At 54.0% G+C, this 13,969-nt stretch overlaps 5 protein-coding genes across 5 annotated transcripts; 1 reads left to right on the plus strand and 4 right to left on the minus strand.

The window, feature by feature from the left end:
- Positions 1-9: 9 nt before the first annotated feature.
- Positions 10-237, minus strand: GL50803_001590 (uncharacterized protein; the record flags this gene model as incomplete). Its single annotated transcript, XM_001707897.1, has 1 exon — positions 10-237. The coding sequence occupies one exon, from the start codon at positions 235-237 to the stop codon at positions 10-12; it is 228 nt and encodes a 75-aa protein (XP_001707949.1).
- A 630-nt stretch (positions 238-867) lies between these two features.
- Positions 868-3,096, plus strand: GL50803_00101805 (High cysteine membrane protein Group 1; the record flags this gene model as incomplete). The annotated part of the gene is made up of 1 exon (XM_001707893.2): positions 868-3,096. The coding sequence occupies one exon, from the start codon at positions 868-870 to the stop codon at positions 3,094-3,096; it is 2,229 nt and encodes a 742-aa protein (XP_001707945.2).
- Positions 3,093-4,016, minus strand: GL50803_0016587 (Kinase; the record flags this gene model as incomplete). Its single annotated transcript, XM_001707892.1, has 1 exon — positions 3,093-4,016. One exon carries the CDS (start codon positions 4,014-4,016, stop codon positions 3,093-3,095), a length of 924 nt encoding a protein of 307 aa, XP_001707944.1.
- A 2,780-nt stretch (positions 4,017-6,796) lies between these two features.
- GL50803_0061578 (Kinase, NEK) lies at positions 6,797-8,848 on the minus strand (the record flags this gene model as incomplete). Its single annotated transcript, XM_038046284.1, has 1 exon — positions 6,797-8,848. One exon carries the CDS (start codon positions 8,846-8,848, stop codon positions 6,797-6,799), a length of 2,052 nt encoding a protein of 683 aa, XP_037901562.1.
- Positions 8,849-11,492: 2,644 nt separating this feature from the next.
- Positions 11,493-12,089, minus strand: GL50803_001470 (putative DNA-binding domain-containing protein; the record flags this gene model as incomplete). Its single annotated transcript, XM_038045783.1, has 1 exon — positions 11,493-12,089. The coding sequence occupies one exon, from the start codon at positions 12,087-12,089 to the stop codon at positions 11,493-11,495; it is 597 nt and encodes a 198-aa protein (XP_037901563.1).
- Between the last annotated feature and the right edge of the window lie 1,880 nt (positions 12,090-13,969).

Below are 13,969 nucleotides of genomic sequence, written 5' to 3' on the forward strand. Positions count from 1 at the left end.
CTTTTGTAGTTACTTTACGGGAAGGGTTCCAGACGAGCGGAACATGGCTAAGATCTCTGCCTCTGTGGGCAGAGGTTCTCCTGCGCTGTACTTGGCTTTTAGCGCCACTGTAATGTGGTTCTGAAGAACCTGGAGGTGCTCTATGACACGTTCGTACTCCTCAGTAAGTGCACCCGTGTATGCCGCACATGTCGTCTCCCAGATCTCGTTTAGTGTCTGTGAATCGGCACTAGACATGAATTAAGAATTTATTGGTCCTGTCAGCCTCCTGTCAGCCGTTGATCGCCCATTGTCTAATGTGGCTTGCTACTCGGTTCTACCACTGGCCCTGCACGTTGGCTACTGGGTGCCGTTGAGAGGATCACCAACCCAGCCACCCAATCGACGAAGGAAGTGGCGGTAGACGCTCATGATCGTCTGCATGTGTTCGTTGTTGACGAGCGCTTGTATGCACTGCAGACCGCTGAGAACGCTCAGCAAACGCCACAGTGACCTTAGTCATAGATCGGGGTGATGTACTCATCTCGGAGGTCGACCACACCAGGAATGGGCCTCAGCGATTTGGCACACAGGCACTCTGGGTTGGCCGACTGTAGTGGAGGAGCATGATTCACAGATGTCCTTTGGCTCCCCTATGAAGACGCAAAGCCTGGCTGTTTGTCTTTAACACTGCGAGCAACAGATACTCATAAACACCAGTTTACACAAAATGTAACGTTCGTTTTTAGGCTTGAGAGTTGGATGCATGTGCATCTGGGCCTATAGTGGGATAGCTGGTAAGGTAGTGTTCAACAGAATGTTCGTAGAATGCACCTGTACGTAGATTCCACACTTAACTTTCTGGGACACACAAAAAATAGTATACGAATGTTGTGTCTGCTAGCTTTGGAATTCGTAGTTAGCCTCGTTGTCGATGCTTATCAGAATGCTTTTGAAAAGGAGTGTACGACTGTGGCGCAAAAGGACACATGCGCGACCAAGAAGTGTATAACGGTCAGCGGCACCGAACTGTGCCGCGAGTGCGTTGGCGGAAAAGTCCCTATCGACGGGATTTGTAAGGACACTACTGATTCCAGTGTTAGTTTATATGGATGCGAGCATTCTAGTGGCACTGGATTTTGCACCTCGTGCAAGGATACCGCCTTCCTCTTCTACGGCAGCTGTTACGCTATAGACAAGGTTCCGGGAAACCTTGTTTGTAGCAAAGCAGAGAGTGGCAAGTGTACGGAGTGCAGACAAGGATCAAAGTTTCTGTTTACAAACCCCGACGACAGTGCGGCGGAACGGTGCATATTGTGTTACGACAACGTCGGCTTCGGCTCATATAAAGGCGTCGATGGCTGCAGGTACTGCCTGCCTCCGCTCACCGGAGAGACATCTGCAGAGTGCAACTGGTGCCAGAATGAGAAGTATGGCCCGATAGACGGAGTATGCAAAGATCCGGGCAGGCACTTGTGCGCCGACGGGGCCTGCTCAAACTGTTACATGACTCACATTCAGCACAACGGAGGGTGCTACACAAAGACAGAAACCGTTGCACAGAAGATATGCACCACCGAAAACCAGTTCCAAGTAATTAACATCACTGCCTGCAAGAAGTGCGCCATTAAAGGGGAGGTCCCAATGGACGGGCGGTGCATAAAGGGCTTGCTCGAGCCAAAGTGCAACCCGTATCCTAACACGGATGGCAGCTGTACCGATTGTAAGAAGGGCGGAGTCAGCTACGACACGTTCCTGTTCAACGAGGGCTGCTACAACATGAGCGATTACATCGGGTCCCAGATCTGCAGCAAGGTTAACGAAAACGCAGAATGTGAACTTTGGAATATCGGAAGTTATGCAGTTTTCCGGCCTCCAAACGACAAAACTGCCCATACGTGCAGCGATACTTCTGCCAGGGGCATCCCTGGATGCTCCCGCTGCAGCTACAATGTTGAGAAGAAAGGGCCTATTTGCTATAACTGTGAGTACAACACGTTGGCTTTTGATAGAATGTCATGTATCACTGAAACCAGCTGCACAGGGGATAATGTACAACGAAAGTGCCCTGGAAACTCCGAAAGAGGGTGCAGATGCGAGTGTGCAGAGAAATCCTATAAGAACGGAGATAAGTGCGTTGCGTGCGATTCATCATGTCTGAAATGCGCTGGACGAGAGAGTAGATCTTGCACACTGTGTCCTCCTGGCAAAGCTCTTAAATACATAGGAAGTTCTATGGTAGGAACGTGTGAAGAGGGCTGCAAACAGGATGATACATGCGAGACCTGTGGCCTAACGGTTAATCAAACAGCATATTGCTCTAAGTGCAAGGACCCCACTAAATATCCCCTAGATGGTGTGTGCACATCAGCAAGTGAAGCCAGGACATCCGCCTGTTTGCAGCAGTCCAATGGAGCGTGTCAGAAATGCTCATCTGACTATTTCTTAATGGGCGGTGGCTGCTACCAAATCAACAAATATCCCGGTCGATTTGTATGTGGATGGGCCGACGATGGGAAGTGTATAGAGACTATGAATGGATACAGCATTAACGACCAGGGCCAACTTGTAGATTGCGACTCTACCTGCATGACGTGCGTGGAAGGCAAGAAGGAGCAATGCTTGTCGTGTCACTCAAGCAAATACCTCAAGAAGGAAGGGACAACTTCTTACGGCACCTGCGTGAGCCGCAACGACTGCAAGGACGGATACTACGCCAATCACGATACCATGGAGTGCCTCCCGTGCAACATCAACGACTGCGTCTCGTGCCATCTTATTGACAAGTCAATTTTGTGCAGTCGATGTCGTGGAGACAATCTTGTGGGCCTCGACAAACGCTCGTGCACGACGGTGATCCCCGAAAATGCCGTTGAGTCCTGGGGTGGTTATACATGCAACGATGACTCGGTTCTCTCGGGCAACGCATGTCTGAGAAAGAGCTCCCAGAAGAACAAAGGAAATGGGCTTTCTAACAACGTGATTATTGGAATTTGTGTTGGAGCTGTTTTGATTATGGGTGCGCTGATTGGTGTCCTGGCCTGGTGGGTGGTGTCCCGGAAGAAAAAGAGCGCCAGCTTTGAACGTAGTAGAAGCCTGGTTATATCTAAGTCCTAGAAGACTCCGTCGTAAGCCACAAATGCGCTACTATTGTCTTTAAAGTCTAACACTATGCATGCTAAATCACTAGGTTGCAGCTCATCAACAAGGTCTACTAGCCTTTTATGGTAGTCTTTGGAGTCGTGCTGCTCTTCGTCGTTTCTAGCTAAGCGTAGCATGCTTGTGAAGAGGGGAGGAAGATTACCATAGTACTCAGTGAACGCATCTAAGCAAGCCAGTTTGATTTCCCTTATTAGCGAGGGCTTCTTACACTTACGCCATGCCAGGCGGTCAGTCAAGATATCTAACCAGAGATAGCACAGGGCCTCGTAGTCATCACTGTACTGGGCTTTCCCACCAACTACGACATTAGAAGACGCGTACCTTGGAGTGACACGCGTGTCAGGATGCACTGTATCGCATGTAATAAAGATGGCAGAGGATAGATCAATTGCCTTGGCTACGTCGTCTTTAACCAGAAAGTTGCGGGGACTGATGTCGCGGATAGAATAGCCAAGGGCATGAGCAGTCGCAAGAGCATCGATAGTGCTGCGCAGCTTAGAAAGGATTGTAACTGCCACTTTGTCAGTGAGTCCAGAGACTAACATTGGCCGGAGCCGTTCTCCCCAGCGATCAAGAGTCTCGTCCATTAACTCCGTGGCCAGAAAATGGACATTCTCTGTCGTGCCGCACCCCAGAGGGCGCACAAAACAGGCAGGATTCGCTGCATGCATAGCCGCTAGAAGATCAAATTCCTTCGCAAAAGGATTCCCTGTGCATTCATGATCTCTTTGTGTTTTACTTGCTATCTTCAATGCCACAAAGGACGGGCTACACTCAGCTTCCGAGCAAGTAGACTGGGCTTTATATACTGTACCTGTGTTCCCGTAGCCCAAGAACTCAGAGACCTCGTAAGACCCCACGGTCTGTCCGATCATTATTTTGATTTACATCGCCGGTCCGAGCAATCCGTACCCCGTACAAGTCCTCCCCGCGGAAGGCGGACCCCGCCCGTTCGCCGCCCCAAGCCCAGAGTCCGGGGTTCGGGTCAGAACGTCGGTTGAGTCCGGGGGAGAAGAGCCCGACCGTGCACGCCAGCTCTGGCATCAACCGGAACGCCCTTCATACCTGCCGAGGAGCTAAGGCGCAATCCCTACCACCCAGTAGCACGACCGAGGCCACGGGGTTGAGCGGACGACAGCACCAGAGCGCCCGGCTGCTCGAGGCCCGGCGGACCAGAGGGCCTCCGTGAGGAAGACAGGGACCCGGCTCGTCCAGGGCACTGCGAAGCGCCGCCCCTCGCCGGGGATGCGCTCCGACGCCAGGAGAACGAGGGCCGCGGGCACACGTGGACGCCTGATAAGACGGCGGAAAAGCCGCGCCTCTCGTGCGAGCACGTGAAGCACTCATGAGCGCGCTTCCGGTGCTCCAGGTCCGGCCCGGGCCTCAGGAGCCCACTGAGACGGAGCATCCTACGCTGAGCGGCACCGGGTGAACGTTGAACTAGTAGGAGCGGAAGAGCACGTGCCTGTCCTGAGCGAAGACCCTCCGCGGCGAGGCCGTCCAGACGCATGCAGCACAGACACCGGATGCAGGGCGCTGCTGAGTGGGGCAGCGGGGATAGAGAAGGACATCCCCCTCAGCGCCCGTCGTGTGAACGTGCTCAGGGGAGGGTACCTAACACCCCGCAGAGCTCCAGTCGAGAGCCGAGGAGACGTGCCTCCCCACACAGCGGGGAAGCGGAGGAGCGGCATTCACCGGCCCGCTGCCCGGCTTGCAGCCTCTGCCTCGCCTCGAAGGGGAGCTGCCCCCTAACAGCGCCACCGACGACCAGCACCTTGCTATCCAGAGGGCCGGGTCAGGACGGCCTGGACCTACGCTGGCGAGTCCATCCGGGTGCAGGCCTTCAGCGAGATCCTCGGCGCGATCCATAGGATGGGATGCGTGCTCTGTACGGTTCCGCCTGGCCCTTCCCCAAGAATGAGACAGGACAACCACGATCAGGGGACGATCATGATGCGCTCCACAAGGTAGTCCCGAGTCCCCTGGAGACCCAGACACTAGCCTTCCCGAGACAGAGCAGACTGCGTTCTACTGACTGCACATGGTGGCGTTCGCATGGCACAGGGAGACACAGGCTGATGGGCACGGCGACCTCGCTCGACATAACGAGCACCCCGACAGCAGACGGCCTCTGCCGGGCGAGTGTGCCCCGTCCCGAGGAGCTGCGTCGAGGCCTTCCTCCGGCTGTGACACGCCGCACCCCTGGGCTCGGTCCCTCGGGGCCCTACGCATGCTTCTGTGCTGCGCGGGACAGAACCTGCTCGCCAGGAGCTGAGGAGAGACCCCGCTCAGTGCCCATGCCGACGACACACTCATCTTCCATAGTAGCAACAATGACGTGGCGGGGGTAGTCACAGAGGCGGCAGGCCTGGTGAAGCAACATGGCTCGACGGTCAACACTGACAAGTATAGGAACACAGAGGGGCAGGAGGCCTCCTTCCTGGCCGGTCGAAGGAGCTCCCAGGGCAACGGAGGGCCGAAGCCAGTGATGGCACTAATCACTCGCCACGCTGGTCGAGATGGACCCGCACGTGGCCTATGTGAATCCCTCGGCAAGAGATGGGAGCCTTGGGGTGCTTGGCTGGCAGAGGCGGACTGATCCTGCCCACACCGAAGAGTGGCGGCCTGGAACACCTGTCTGGCGTCTGCCGCAGCAGTTGGTAATCCCTTGACACCATCGAGTAGACGGGTGCCGGTTGTAGAGAGACGGCCTGACAGCGAACCGGTCCTGATCGCTCCTGGTGCCTCAGACGACGCCTCGACAGACCGAAGCATCACCCCAAGTGTGCTGTGCAGATGGACCAGCCCACAGGTCAGCTAAGCCAGACACGCTGCACAGGGTGAGCGTCGATGTGATCTCGTGCTGGGTGACGGACCAGCTGCAAGAGTGCACTGTGATTCATGAATAGGAGGGCAAACCAGAAGCCAGACCTCTCCTCCAACGCCAACGCATGGGAGTACTCCGCCGGCATCCACGAACGCGTACTATGACTCCAAGACAGAGGCGCACGAGGAGCGCACCCTCCGGTCATACTCGGGACTGATGGTGCCCTCCACGAAGAGACGAAGAGGCACCCCGAGGAACGGGGTAGACACCCGGGGTCGTGGCGTGGGATCTTCGTCGTAGAGCATCAGCACCACGAAGCAATCCTGGAGTACATTGCCAGAGTCAATTGCTCTTGAGACTAGATCGCCGCGACTGACGCAAGGCCCTGAGATAGTAGGTGCCCACCAGTGCCAGACGGTAGTTGACCCCGACGGGCCAGAGGAAGGAAAGTCCTAGGGGCACCGCGAGGAGCGGCAGCTTTTAGGAGAGCTGGGACATAGGGGTTCTTCCGCCGGGATCGAGGGCATCCGACTCTCGGACTCTGGACTCTGCCTGGAAGCGAAAGACCTGCCTTCACTTGCCTCAACTGCCATTAAACTCTGATCTTACCCAGTGTACCGAAGCAAAAATAAGACTGTTCGGGCTGCCCCCGCGTGCTAATAGATCCCATCAGAAGTAGACGAGTCGTGGAGATGGGCTCGTTCCACGTGCCTGCTCCTCTGAGGATGCGCTGCCCTTGCTCCCCACCGAGTCCCTGGTGCTCCTCTCCGTCTCTCTGTGATCAGTAACATGTGGCACTGGCGCTTCGCTCTACCGGCCTTAGAGCGTTTACTCTGAGAGGAGGGCAATTATCTCATGGCGCCTCCATAGCTTGGCCATGTCAAGGGCAGTTTCGTCCATATTATCTCTAATATTCTTCTCCCTCACAAGGAGCCTCGCACACTCTACGTAGCCGCTCTGTGCAGCGACTGTGAGAGCGGGCCATCCATCGTTATTTTGCATACCGCCCTCTTTCTCCACAAGTAATCTGACACAGCTTGCGTGGCCATTCTGCGCAGCCCACATGAGGGCCGTCCATCCATCCCTCGATTGCGCACAACTCTCCTTTTCTACGAGTAGCTCAACACAGCCAGCTTCGCCACGTTCTGCAGCAATCATAAGGGCGGTCCATTTGCTGTTATCCTGTATACCGCCTTCCTGCCTCAGAAGCAATTCGACACAGCTTCTGTGGCCTTTCCCCGCTGCAGCCATAAGGGCGGTTTCCCCATCGTTATCTTGCATGCCAACCTCGTTTTTCAAGAGCAATTTGGCACACTCTGAATGGCCAGCACTTGCTGCAGCCATGAGGGCCGTCCACCCCTTATCGCTCTTCATGCCGCTTTCCTTCTCTAGCAGGAGCTTAAGACAGTCTGCGCGGCCAGTCCTTGCAGTATACATGAGGGCGGTCCATCCGTTGCTATCTTTCAGTCCCTTCTCTTTCTCCGCGAGCAGCTCCACAATCTCTGTGTATCCATATACCGCCGCCCTTATCAGAGCAGTTCCCTCGTATATCTTCCAGTCACCTACAAGTGCGCATCCCTTCATCTTCATGCCCCCCTGGAGCGGTATGAGGGCCTTCACAGCCTCCACGTCGTTTCTATCGACTGCCTTCATGAGGTCGGTGGAGTCGTCCTCCTCTATTAGGTGCTTCTCTGGCTCTTCTGACTCGTCTGATTCGTCTGACTCCTCCATTTCGTCTGTCTCGTCTGTTTCGCCCATCTCTGTCTTAATCTCCTGTATTTCCCTGAATAGCTTGGCGGCAATAGCACACTGCTCCCTAATGATGTCCATTCTTGCAGCTCGATCAGGAGGGTCCTTCCTAAGAGCTACTGTTTCGTTGTTGGCTCTATTCAAGGCTTCTACAAAGGCTGCGCGCACCTCCTTTAACCTTGTATCTTGGGCCTCTTGTTCATCAGCAGAGATGCCAAGCCTCCGAAGTAGACGGGCGAGCCTTCTGGCAGTCGGCCTCTCGGCGGGATCGAGGACGAGCATCCTCTCAAGGACGCTCCTTGCGAGGTCGTCTGCGACACCGCTCAGGTCCGGCCTCCATCCGTCGACGAAGACCTCTGCTGGCTCCCTGCCCCCCAAGAAATCCGGCTTCCTCAGGGTGGCGAGCTCGTATGCGACGGCCCCGAGGCTCCAGACGTCGGATGCGGCGGTCGTGTCACCGCAGAGGAGTGTCTCGGGGGCCATGTACGCGGGGTCGCCAGCCTTCGCAGCTCCGCTCGATATGCCCTCGCAGAACCCGAAGTCTGCAAGAACAACACGCCGCCCGTCCCCAGCGAACATGATGTTGTCGGGCTCGAGGACAACGCTAGAGGGCAGGCCGTTGTGGGCACCTCTGCTGAGCCCGTGGAGGTGGGCAAGGGCGCCAGCCAGCTGCCCCAGAAGGGAGAGCACCAGCTTGCTGGGAATAGGTTCGTGAATGTCCCTGTAGTCGGTGATGAACTGCCTCAGGTCCCCGCAGCAGCGGTCTGTGACAACAAGGATCGTATTGTCATCCATAAGCACCTGGTGGTATTTGAGAACGTCTGGGTGAAGGGTGCCTAGAAGAACGGTCAGCCTACGCCGAATGGCATCTACGCTGTGTTGATCCAGACCATCAAGCCGGATTTCTTTCACAGCAAGGTACGGGCATCCCCTGAGAGAGTAGACGGCACCGTGGGCATCCTTACTGAGCATGTTACCTAGGCGTCTATGCAACTTTTTGGGGCTGAACACGGGAACGCCACCAGCGCCCATCGGCCCTGAAAAGCCGCTAACTAAATTGTTACTGGCATCTCCTAGGGCGCCCTCTGCGGTGGCTAAGGCAGAGGGGTAAAGCCCGCAGTCAACAGCCATTGCCACTTTTAAATCTCCATCTTAACTTGTTTTTTAAGAAGGTATTCAGTCCATGTTTACAGAAGCCGGCCTTTTCTATACTATACAGTAGTCATCAATTAATGAACAGAATTATGTACTCATTTGGAGGTTTCCTCCTCTAGTGTGCTTAGATACAACAAAGATGATTCATTTCACCAACCGGTTACTTCCAATACTGTGTTGTTGGGACCTCCGCCTGTGGACATGGCCCAAAGGTTCCACGAATAAGCCCTCGCTCAATTCCTGGCCATATCTAGAGAAAAAGGCTACTCGATGAGCACAAGGGCCCCCTCTAGTTACACAGAGGGACGACTAGAGACTCAACACAATTGTCACATACCACCTTCAGCTGTTAAGGGAATCAACACAGAACCGGGAACCAGATATTTGACTTATAGGCACGTATAAAATGATAGCTGGACCCATCTAGTCATCAGACGAACCAGTTACGGCGAAATATTCGGAAATACAGAGATAGAACATTCGTAATTATTTATGGAGCGAGCGATTTCTTCATCCTATATCCAGAGGCACCTTGAGAAACTCCGCGTGGTAACCAAACGAACACCTAACGAGATTAATCATAGGCTTTGAGAGCTAGCCTTCAGGGTGACTGAAGGAGGGAGAACCACTGGCTACCCGAAGTTCTGAGGTATCCCCAAGCTCATAGCTTAGACAGACGACCATGGGACAAGAGAAACAACCACATTTTCACCAACCACTGTCACCCCCAATCCAAAGAGCCACAGCGATAGAAACCAACTAGACCCTAGAGGAAGGAACAACTATCGATAGGTAACGAGGTTCTGCATAGCGAACTACGGGCCCGCAGCATCCATCTGTTTTCACGGCGTTAGGATGGACTTTCGTAGGATTAGGGATGCCTTATGGGGTAAGAGACTATCGGTGGAATCGAAGTAGCAACGACGGCTACAGACAGAGGGGATAAAACGCTGTAAAAGAGGACATTGATGACCCGAATTCTCATCCATCATAGATAACAGACCAAGGAAGGAGGTGGAATTTATTAGTTACACGTGTTTGCAGAAAATTGGGGTCCCGGGCGAATCAGGCGTGCGAGCATCACCAGACGTGCATACCTGAGCCGAATGCACACACTACATAAGATCACCAAAAAGAGTTGTATCCAGACGTACTAGTGAGAAGGAATCTCTTGTTACATTATTTACTAGTAGCCTTTTTCTCTAGATATGGCCAGGAATTGAGCGAGGGCTTATTCGTGGAACCTTTGGGCCATGTCCACAGGCGGAGGTCCCAACAACACAGCACTTAGATATAATCATAGCGTTAATACCCTCTCATGATTTCCAACCCGTTTATGCCACAAAAGGAGAGATAATTATTTTCATGTTATATATAGACTGACGATACTTTTATTATGCTTGGTCTTCATAAGCAGCCAGTGACTTTTAATAGATATTTGGTTGTGTGGCATAAAACAACATGAGAAATACTAGCTCCGTTTCCTGCTTACAGTCGTTCGATCAGTTATAGCCTCGTGAGCATTAGGACTCTGATGACATATCTTGTAAATGTTAGCCTCGAAATATCTGTTGATTTAGAAGACGAGAGACAACCCTATGTGTACCATCTTCTTGACTCCATGGGGTATCCTTGTATACTAATCCATATATAAACCTGCCAGATAGATGGTAGAGCAGCTATTGTGGAGAGCTTACATAGGATCCTGTCTGCAGGCATAGTTCTGGGATTTCACGAGTGAATTCCTTCATTTTTTGCTATCTCTAGAAACAATTAAGAGCTTCCCCCGCGACCTTGTACACCAAATCCGGTGCATCTTTAAATTCTTCAGATGGCACTCGTGTCTAACCTGAGTGAGTATGCTCTAATGGCACATATAGTTTTACTCCTTGTATGAGTCTGGCCCTTTCAAGAGCGTTAGCAGGCTGCGAGCACACATCTTTCTCAGACTCGGTAGTCTAGCTTTGGTCCCCCATCGTCCTCCTTATCTTCGGAGCATTCCCTGTCCTGTAAAACTGCACTCTATCATCAGGGAGGCAAGGAGAGACTCAGAATTTATGAGTCGCTCTGTGGCGTTTATCCATCTGTGTTACTGGATTCTGGGCCCCCAACTTGCATTAGTAGCTCAGGAGTCGCATAAGCGTACCCACTTCCTTTGTAGCTTTATGTGGAGATGAAGCTAAATGGCTGCTAACAGGTCTGTGGATTCTTTTGGCAAGTTTGCATGTCGAATCAGTATGTTGTTAGGGATTTCGACTCCATATTCCTGTCTGGCCCGAATGCATGCGATGGCCGTTTTTGCCTTTTCACCGCTTCTACCTTGCTATGGGTTCTTAGCAGTCGATGTTTCTTCTTTTTCTCAATCGTTCTGATCACCCATGCAAGGAGCCCTGCTAACAGTTAGACGTACGTTGACAGTAGGCAATCACTGGGTGGCCAGACTTTCAGCTCAGTCACTTCTGATCGGCTTCGTCGGATGCTCAGTTCGTGATCATCATAAGGCTCGAAGTGAAAAGCTTCACATTGTGTCGTTTATAATCCTCGTCTTCAACATAACTAATATAAATGGAAGTTTGCTCATGTATTTCTGCATCTACTCGCAGGTAAAGAGTCCAAGACTTTACTTAGCCTCATCTAGTGACAGGAGTAAATTATCGTCAGTAACTGCGGAAATTTCCCTATCAATTTTTGCGGCGGGACACGGGCGCCCTAAAGTAACTCTACTTTCAATTATGGTTTTTCTCATTCTGGTAATACTCCCCTCACATCGCATATAAGCATACTGACGTGAAGGAGATGTAAAGTAAACAGGAAATTTCCCAGAGAACATGGTTATAGCAATAACACATCGATATATTTTCTCAGCTGATGGCGTTATTTGCGGTCCACCGATAATGGGTATAAACTTTACCGAGTAGAGCTTTGAATCTATTTGGGGTGTCATTTGATTTATAGTAGTACTTACTGAGAGACGGATTTGATCTCTTTGGCGATTAGATAATACAAAACCTCTTATACGGCTGCTATCATCTATGCCAAAAAACAAATGCCCGCCGTTGGTATTAATAAAGGCATTTAAGTAAATTTGGGAATATCTTCTAATCTCTCGTATAAGGTTCTTTGTATCTTGTAGTGCTTTAAACTCCGTCTCTTTATCCTCTTCGAAATCTATCAGGTCATCATAGCGGAGGGACTCTGGAAGGGGACGAAGGGTCATCTAAATTTCAGTAAATGTTGATGAACTTTACATAAACAGTATACAGTAACAAACTGAAGACTGGGCCGTATCGCCCTCCGAATGCCGGGACCAAAGACACCAGGCCAACGCGGAGGTCTTCGAGCGGCGCCAATGGTGCACAGGGCTGAAGCCGGAGGTTCAGGATCTGCTGCCGAGGGCAGCCGGCGCCCGGTTGTCGGGCCGGGTCCTCCGAGCTGCCCCGCGATCGACGACGACGCAGAGGCGGGCATCAAGGGCGTCGTCTCCAGATGTCTCCCAGGTCGCTGTACGCCCCATGCAAGGCATTGATGGAGCCACTTGCCCCGATGGCAGTTTCGACACCATCCTTCAAGGGCGCGCTGGACGCGTTTCTGCGCTGAGAGCGGGAGGAAGGTAAGCACGAAGAGAGCTTGCTCTGTCCATTGAGGTCGGCTGCTAGCCACTATTAGCAAGTCCTTCGTGCGGGCCGCCGCGCGGTGGCTCCCTCACTCATTCATCCAGAACTCGAACTTGGGGGTCGCCCACCTCTGGAGAAGAGCCTTGTGCTTCCTCCCTAGGGGGCCGTTGTTACCCCGCGATGCGTTCCTCTGGCCAATCTGGGCCAGCTGCTCCCTGCACCCGGTGGGCACCTGCTACCCCAGGGCTATGCAGCTCGCCTTCTGCCTCATCGAGGCTGATCTGCCACCTGCCGGCCGAGCAATCCGTACCCCGTGCAAGTCCTCCCCGCGGAAGGCGGACCCCGCCCGTTCGCCGCCCCAAGCCCAGAGTCCGGGGTTCGGGTCAGAACGTCGGTTGAGTCCGGGGGAGAAGAGCCCGACCGTGCACGCCAGCTCTGGCATCAACCGGAACGCCCTTCATACCTGCCGAGGAGCTAAGGCGCAATCCCTACCACCCAGTAGCACGACCGAGGCCACGGGGTTGAGCGGACGACAGCACCAGAGCGCCCGGCTGCTCGAGGCCCGGCGGACCAGAGGGCCTCCGTGAGGAAGACAGGGACCCGGCTCGTCCAGGGCACTGCGAAGCGCCGCCCCTCGCCGGGGATGCGCTCCGACGCCAGGAGAACGAGGGCCGCGGGCACACGTGGACGCCTGATAAGACGGCGGAAAAGCCGCGCCTCTCGTGCGAGCACGTGAAGCACTCATGAGCGCGCTTCCGGTGCTCCAGGTCCGGCCCGGGCCTCAGGAGCCCACTGAGACGGAGCATCCTACGCTGAGCGGCACCGGGTGAACGTTGAACTAGTAGGAGCGGAAGAGCACGTGCCTGTCCTGAGCGAAGACCCTCCGCGGCGAGGCCGTCCAGACGCATGCAGCACAGACACCGGATGCAGGGCGCTGCTGAGTGGGGCAGCGGGGATAGAGAAGGACATCCCCCTCAGCGCCCGTCGTGTGAACGTGCTCAGGGGAGGGTACCTAACACCCCGCAGAGCTCCAGTCGAGAGCCGAGGAGACGTGCCTCCCCACACAGCGGGGAAGCGGAGGAGCGGCATTCACCGGCCCGCTGCCCGGCTTGCAGCCTCTGCCTCGCCTCGAAGGGGAGCTGCCCCCTAACAGCGCCACCGACGACCAGCACCTTGCTATCCAGAGGGCCGGGTCAGGACGGCCTGGACCTACGCTGGCGAGTCCATCCGGGTGCAGGCCTTCAGCGAGATCCTCGGCGCGATCCATAGGATGGGATGCGTGCTCTGTACGGTTCCGCCTGGCCCTTCCCCAAGAATGAGACAGGACAACCACGATCAGGGGACGATCATGATGCGCTCCACAAGGTAGTCCCGAGTCCCCTGGAGACCCAGACACTAGCCTTCCCGAGACAGAGCAGACTGCGTTCTACTGACTGCACATGGTGGCGTTCGCATGGCACAGGGAGACACAGGCTGATGGGCA

The sequence above is a fragment of the Giardia intestinalis genome, chromosome 1 (assembly GCF_000002435.2).
Source record: "Giardia intestinalis strain WB C6 chromosome 1, whole genome shotgun sequence".
Lineage (NCBI taxonomy): Eukaryota > Fornicata > Diplomonadida > Hexamitidae > Giardia > Giardia duodenalis.